The 7,802-nt window shown below is 55.6% G+C and overlaps 1 protein-coding gene across 1 annotated transcript; it reads right to left on the bottom strand.

Moving 5' to 3' along the window:
* Positions 1–772: 772 nt before the first annotated feature.
* Positions 773–7,299, bottom strand: CD19 (CD19 molecule; the record flags this gene model as incomplete). Its single annotated transcript, XM_080703914.1, has 14 exons — positions 7,162–7,299; positions 6,678–6,944; positions 6,147–6,350; positions 5,742–6,020; positions 4,493–4,600; positions 4,167–4,215; positions 3,636–3,724; positions 3,134–3,247; positions 2,926–3,027; positions 2,776–2,844; positions 2,611–2,667; positions 2,474–2,530; positions 956–1,042; positions 773–864 (listed from the first exon to the last, which is right to left on the bottom strand). The coding sequence occupies exons 1-14, from the start codon at positions 7,247–7,249 to the stop codon at positions 773–775; spliced, it is 1,662 nt and encodes a 553-aa protein (XP_080560040.1). The 5' UTR covers positions 7,250–7,299.
* Between the last annotated feature and the right edge of the window lie 503 nt (positions 7,300–7,802).

The raw sequence follows: 7,802 nt of genomic DNA, 5'->3' as shown, positions 1-7,802 counted from the left end.
CTCAGTGAGTCCCTGTTTCAAAATCAAGAATAAGAACAGGCTGAGCGTGTAGCTCAGAGGTAGTGTGCCCCTGGGATCAATCCCTAGTACTGCAAAAAACAATAACAAACAAAATGCAGGATGTTTTCTAACTAGACTGCCGATTCCTGCAGTCTTTCTTCTTCATGGGGAACCTGCTGAAGGAACCATAAATAACCAGGTGGTGGGAATGTAGCTGATGGGGAGGAATGGGGTGGGCAGCAGGCAAGGGAGGAAATGGGAGAAGCCAGGCACAGGAGGGGCTCAGGCGTGTTGTGTACGGAATGCAGCCCTCCCTCCTCTGGGGCAGTGAGAGGGGCAGGAGCGTGCCCATCCTCACCTTCCCCTCCCCTCCCACAAAAGGGCACTACTTCATAGGACTGGAAGAGCTCACTGAGTTTATTTGAAGAAAGCAAAAGGACTGAACGTTTCCATTATATGTATGTACACATATACACGCATGCACACACACACACGCACAAACACACAAGCACACATTCTAAGCAACTTCGCTCCAGAGATTGACACCGTCTGCTTGGGGGTCCCTGGAGTTCCAAGTCAGGGGTAGATGTTGGGGCCTGAGGAAGCCCACGCTATGCAGAAGAAATGGGGGTGGGGACAGGTCAAGGAGCCCTCTCCCTGCCGCTAGGCCCTGGGAGCCCACGCCCCCGGCCCTCCTGACAGCCACTGGTCCAGCCAGCCCTGCTTGTCTCCCTCCTGCTCCTCCTTCGTAGCTCACCTGGTCACCTGGGGGTCACCGGGTGCTCCACGCACCCATGTGGGCCCCTCCTCCCCACGCCGGCTCTGGCTCATCAGGATTATCCATGTTCTCATAAGAGTCTGCATCTAGGTAGGACCAGGAAAGAGCAGAATGAAACAGAGGTAGGGGTGGGAGCAGGCTGGCCCAGAGGGCAGCAGGACGGGCAGAAGCACCCACCTTCCTCATGACTGGGACCAGGCCGCAGGGAGTGGAGCTGCGGGGCTGCATACAGGACGCCTCTCATATCCTCATAGGACTGGGACCCTGTTTGGGCAGGGGATGGAGGATTGAGACTCAGGGGAGGGGCGTGCAGCCTGCCACAGGGAAGGGGTCTGGGGGGCCTGAGGACACGGAGGAACCACCCTGCTGTACTAGGAGGGATCGATGAGGTTGGCATCAGGTTTGGGGCCTGCCTAGCTGTGGGGTAAGGGTTAGGTATGGGTTAGATTATGGTCAAGGTCAGAGAAAGGGTCAAAAACAGAATTGAAGCTGGGTGTAGTTGCACACGCCTGTATCCCAAGAGATGAGGAAAAATGAGGCGAAAGGACCCCACGTTTGAGGCCAGCCTGGGCAACTTAGTGAAACCCTGTCTCAAAATAAAATAAAAAGGGCTGGGATGCAGTTCAGTGGTAGAGCATTTTGCCTAGCCCGCTCAAGGACCTGCGCTCAATTCTCAGTACCGCAAAAACAACAGAGCCGGGTGTGGTGGCACACCCTTGTAATCCCAGCATTCAGGAGGCTGAGACAGGAGGACTGTGGTTCGTGGATAGCCTCAGCTACTTAGTGAGGCCCTTTGCAACTCAGTGAGACCCTGTTTCAAAAGTAAAAGAATAAAAAAATAGGACTGGGGCTGGGCGTGGTGGCGAATGTTTGTAATCCCCCCGCTTGGGAGGCTGAGACAGGAGGATCGCACAGGTTCGAAGCCAGCCTCAGCTACTTAGTGAGGCTCTCAGCAACTTAGTGAGACCCTGTTTCCAAATTTAAAAAATATATAAAATAGGTGTGGGAGTATAGCCCAGAGGTAGAAAGCCCCTGGGTTCTATCCCCAGTACCACACACACACACAAAAAAAAGAATTAAAAATAGGGCTGTGGAGTCGGGCATGGTGGCACACACTTGTAATCCCAGCATTCAGGAGGCCGAGATCAGAGGATTGCGGTTCCCGGACAGCCTCAGATACTTAGTGAGGCCTTTTGCAACTTAGTGAGATCCTGTTTCAAAATAGAGAATAAAACATAGGGCAGGGGGTATAGCTTGGAAGTCAAATGCCTCTGGGTTCCATCTCCAGACCCGCAAAAAATAAAAACTAATAGGGCTGGGGGCATAGCTTGGAGGTAGAATGCCCCTGGGTTCCATCCCCAGTACTGAAAAACAACAACAGCAAAACAAAACCAGAATCCGGACAAGTTGGAATGAAGGAGAAACTGGATGAGCTCATGGTGGAAGCCTGCACTGGGGCAGCTGGAGGCCACAGTCCAGGGTGGAAGTGCATTAGATTCAGTGTTGATGATCAAGTTAGTGATTGGATCTGGATTGCGGATGGGGTCCATGTTGAGGGTAGAGTTCAGAATCAAATCTAAGGCCAGGCTTAGGTTTGGATTTGGGGTCAGAGTCAGGTCGAGGCGAGGATCAGGGTTGGAGTCGAGGGTGGGCAGCCCAAGCTGGGAGTGTGGGCTGGTCCTGGGCTTCTCTCACCAAGGGAAGTTGCCTCGCGGCTGGGGTCCCAGACAGACCCATAGGGGCTCAGGAAGTCTGGAAAAGGGAGAGGGGAGTCACTATGCCTCCTGGCTTCCAAATGACCCCACCCCGGATGTGACCATCCTCACACACACCTGTTGGCCTGGTGACTGGCTGGGCCAGGTCTTCATCTACGTTCTCATAAGATTCAGCTGAAGCAGAAGAAGGAGAGCTCCAGGGACCACACCTGCCCGTGAGGGACTCCACAATGCATGGAGTCCTCCCAGCATCCCAGAAGCTCCACGTGGACCCCAAATTACCGTTGGAGAAGGAGTCCTCATCCTCGGGACCCAGAGGCTGGTCCTCGGGGTTCTCATAGCTGCTGGCATCTGGTGAGAAGGAGGGATGTCCAGCCAGGTTCCACGACCCACCCCTGGGGAGCAGGCGGTATGAAAGGAGGGCAGCCTTACCGCGGGAGAGCCGGTCCTGCTCACGGTTGGAGTCATTCTCATAGAACTCAGAGCCCTCCTCGCCGTCTGGCTCCTCATAGCCCTCTCCTTCTTCTTCTAGGCCTGTGGGTTTGAGGATGGAGATGGGAAGCTAGGTGGCGGCCCTCCTCCTCCAGCCCCTGCTCAGTCCACCATTCCTACCACGGACAGCTTCAACCCCCTCATTCACCCGCTTCCGGGGGACGCTGAGGCCCTGCAGCTCCAACCTCCTGGACATTGACGCGCGGGTTTCCGTAGGGCAGGGAGGCATCTCTCAGACCTGCTGCCCATCTCTGGGCACGACCTGGAGAGAACATGTTGTAAAGGGGTCAGTAGAGACGGAGCAGAGGGGGGAGAGGATGTTTCAGGCTCTGTTGAAGGACCCTGGGTTTAGCTACCTGGCCTTGAACCATAGGGCCAGATCTAAACCTTGGGCCGTGGCCTCAAGTTCTGGGATAAGGTTCTGCTTTGGAACTGAACTGCAGGATTTTGAGTCCTGGAGACCCAGCTTTAAGTCCTTGGGGCGGGGTTTCGTTCTGGGGGCAGGGCCACATGCGGGCGGGATTTCGCGGTTGGCGCTCTGGGGATTGGAGGAATGAGGACGATGGGTGGAGTTCTAAGGCTGGGGCGGAGCTCTAGGCTGGAGGAGCAGGCCTGGGTCAGAGGCCTGCAAGGGGCCTATGTGCCCCTACCTGTGCCAGAGGTGGGCGTGGGAAGGGATAGCACGTTCCCATACTGGTTCTGGGTCCCGTTTCCTGGGGGAGGCGTCACTTTGAAGAATCTGGCGGGAGAAGGGGAGGAGCACTGTAAGGGACGCTTGGACACCTTCACAATTCAATTCAAGCTGGGCGTGGTGGCACAAGGTTGTGATTCCAGTCTTTGGAAGGCTGAGACGCGAGGATCACAGGTTCCCGACTAGCCTCAGCAATTTAGCGAGACCTTGTTTCAAAATTTAAAAAATAGAATAAAATAGGGCTGGGGGTGTGGCTCAGTCCAGGCCCTCGGAGGTTAGACTGCTCCCTGGAGATGAGCTCCTCTGTACTGAGACAACCTGCAGAGGACAGAGGAGTCTGCGATCACTCCAAGGAGGTCTCCGCAGGGAAGGTAGCTTATGGGCTGGGCTTGGGCTTGGGCAGTATATCAACCAGTGAAGACCAAACAAAGACACTCTGGGCCAAGGAAACAGTGAGCTCAAAGCATGAATTTAAAGGGGGCTGCATTACCTCCTGTTGGGGTCAGTCATCCGCTTTCTTTTCCTCCTCAGGACCAGGGCTGGTGGGAGTTAAGGGGAGCCATCAGAGGAAGGCTGCTCGGTGGGGTAAGGGTTTAGGGGTGTTGGGGAGCTCGCTAGGGTCAGTGGGGGAGATGGCAGTTCACATTCCAGGGGACTTGGGAAGTCTGAAGGAGGCTAGAGGAGGAGCAGGGGGACAGGGTTGTAGGATGGGCAGAGCAGGAGGAGAGAAAACGGGTTGTCCAAGTGGCCAGAGTGTGCTTATCCCAAGGAAGATGGGGTAGGTCTTGGGGAAACTGACCAAGGGACATGGTTTACCTCTTCGAAGATGAAGAAAGGCCAACAAGGAACTCAGGCAGAAGATTAGATAGACTATAGGCACAACTGCGACCATCCAGCCGCCCGTCCTCAGCATCCAGTGCCATACTGCAAGGAGAAAGCTGCCATGAGGCGGGGACCCTGGGCTGGCATCTCTCGTCCCAGCCTCGAGAACACAGGACCATACATCTGGGAGACCGGAGCAAGACTCAGTATCCCAAGCTATGAAGACTCTGCTCCCCTTCTAAGAAGCCATGTCCCAGGACAAGGACTGTGCCTCGGAGGCAGTATCTGTCAAACACACTGCGTCCAAAGCATGGCTCGTGTCCAGGCAATGTCAGGATTGAGGGAAGCTTGATGGACTGCGGGGAAAAACAGTGTGGACACAATGAAGGGCAGAGGTGGATCCAAAAGGTCAGCGTTGGGGTCCAGCACACTGCTGAGGTCAAGTTTGGAGTGGAAGCTGAAACTGAGTTTAATGAGGACAGCATGGTAAGACTGAATTAAGGAGACAGCATGGGCAGAACACGGTGACTGATTTCGTTTTGTTTGTATTACTGAGGAGTGAACCCAGAGGTATTCCATCTCTGAGCTGTATCCCCAGCCTTTTTTATGTTCTGTTTTGAAGCAGGGTCGTGCTAGATTGCTGAGTCTGACTAAATCACTGAGGCTGATATCGAACCTGCCATCCTCCTGTCTCAGCCTTCCCAGTGCTTGGATTTCAGACATGCGCCACCACATCCGGCTCCACTGTGACTGATTTGATGGATGGGGAAGGATGCCCTGCTGCTAGTTTGGCCAGGTGGGCAGGTGGTGGTGTTCTCCACATATGCAAGGCCTCTTAGAAGGCTATACTTAGGAGAGATGTTCAGTATGATTTTATACATGTTGAGCCTGAAGTGTCTGTGAGACATCAAAAGGCAATTCCAGGTAATGGCCGGGCATGGGAACTGGAGTACAGTCACCATGGTGATCCAAGGAGCCATGGGAGTAAAGGCGGCCAAATGAGAGGCATGTGTAGGTGGGGACCGGAGTGAACAGACAAGGGTAAGAAGGAGGCCCAGGGCTCCAGCAGTGAGGAGCAGGGGTGTTAGAAGCCAGGAGGAAAGAGTGGGAGTCAGTGTTCAGTGTAGATGTTGGGGTTCAGGATGAGGCTAGACCTAGCCCCAGAAAAGGGGTTCAAGATTGACTGGCTCCCAAGTCCTACAGTTGCCCCTCACAGATGCCCTGCAATGAGGAAAAACTCTACCTGGCCAGGCGGTGATCTTCACGTGCAACTCAGTGGTCAGGTTGCCATGGAGACAATAATAAGTACCAGCATCTTGAAGTGTGGCCTGGGGCAGCAGCAGGTGATTCCCCAGGACCCACATCTCTCTGAATGGGGGATCCTTGTTCAGGGTTAGGCTCAGCAATGAGTTTTTATGCTTCTTGGGATGCACATGTGTCCAAGAGATGGGGCCTCTGGTCACAGGGGTAGGGGGCACCCCACAGGACAGCCAGAGTGTGGAACCCAGGGCCACAGTGAGGTCTGGAGCAGGGAGATACAGGAGAAGAAAGCCGAATCCTTGGGGTCTCATCCCCAACCCACCCGCTTCCAGGCACCATCCCCATTGTGGGTCCGCACCCTAGAGCCTCCCTAGCATTGACTCCTTACCTCGGGAGAGGCTCTGGTTCAGGCTGCCTCCTGGTGGGGCACATACAGGCTCTCTATCCCAGATCTCAGGGTGGTCTTTAGCCCACACATAGAGCTGGGAGCTTCTGGGGTGGCCGGAAGAGTCCCTGAGGTCCCTTGAGGACCCCTTCCCCAGGCCACAGCGTAGGTCTCTTACATCTGAAGCATTCCAACGGAATATCTCTTCTGGGGAGGCCCAGAACCAGACATCAGGAGATATGAAGGGATACAGAGACCCAGAAAGGCAAAGACAATGACAGAGGGGGGGGGAGAGGAGGAAAGAGGAGAGGGAGGAGAGGGAGAGACAGAGAGGAAACAGCCATGCAGAGAGGCAGAGCGAGGGCCGCCCAGTGCTGCGTCTCCATCACCAAGTCGCCCCTAGAACTAGCCTCGTGCTTGCCCACGGCCCCTCCAGTTCCTCCCTCCAGCTCCGCTTGGGCTGCGGGACCTGCCTGTCCTCCATGGCTCCCTTCTGTCCCAGCCCTGCCCTCCCCCACGCGGCCCGGCCCTCACCACTGCCCTCCACGCTCACTGTCCAGCCAGGCTGCCAGGCGTCCTCAGAGGGGGGTCCCTGCTGGCACAGGTAGAAACCCCCCATCTCGTGAGAGACGTTTAGGATGAACAGCAGGAGGCCCAGGGGCCCCACCTGGATGCCCAGGCCTGATAACCCCAGCCTCAGCTCCAAGAGGGGTGCAGACTGGTTCTCCCGAAACCAGGCCAGCTGCTTCGAGGGAGCGTCTTGGAGACCCTGGAAGCATGGCAGCACAACATTGCCTCCCTCTGTGGAGAGAGAGAGGAACCTCTGGTCCCTTCGCTGCTCACAAACCTACAGACCCCACAAGCTGGGAGTGAACGGGCCCTCGGCGTCCCAGTTCCTCCCAGAACCTTACAGATAAGAAAATGGAGGCTCAGAGAGGGTAAGTTATTGAGCGAGGTCGCCCAGCTAGGACCTAGGCTTCCAGCCCTGACTTATTCCCGCTCTGCCCTTGGGACATACCTTCTACCTCCACCAGCAGGGGTTTCTGGAGCTTGACTCCTTCAGGAGTCAGGAAGAGGAAGAAGGCGAGGAGGACAGCCGGTGGCATGGTGGCCAGGCTCCTCGGGCGCCCGGCTTCACTGCGCGGTGGATGCTGGGGCAGGCAGGGGACTGGTGGGCAGTGAAGCATAGGTGTCTGTGGGGGCGGCAGGCAGTCCCCCCGGGAGGAAGGTGTGGTCACACCCTGGGCCCCCTTCTCCATGCACCTCTCCAGACTCACAAGCTTGCCCCCTCCCTGCTACAAAAGTTTATTTTCATCCCTGAACTGATGAAAAAGAAATTATCTCTGTGTGTGTGTGTGTGTGTGTGTGTGTGTGTGTGTGTGTGTGTGTGTTACTGGGAATTGAACCCAGGGGGCATTCTACCTCGGAGCTATACTCTTAGCCCTTTATTGTATTTTGAAACAAGATCTCACTAAGAGTGGAGGGCCTCGCTAAATCCTGAGGCTGGCCACAAACCTGCGACCCTCCTGTCTCAGCCTCTCAAGTGCTGGGACGACTAGGGCACGCCATCCCGCCTGGCAGAAATGATCTTATTTGTGCCATGTGTTGCTGTTTCCCCACTTGCATGTGAGCCCCTCAGAGCAGAGGCTGTTTGCCACT

This window comes from Muscardinus avellanarius, assembly GCF_963383645.1.
Source record: "Muscardinus avellanarius genome assembly, chromosome: 10".
NCBI classification, from domain to species: domain Eukaryota; kingdom Metazoa; phylum Chordata; class Mammalia; order Rodentia; family Gliridae; genus Muscardinus; species Muscardinus avellanarius.
Note: the sequence above shows the minus strand (reverse complement) of the source record. Positions and strands in the feature narration are given on the sequence as shown.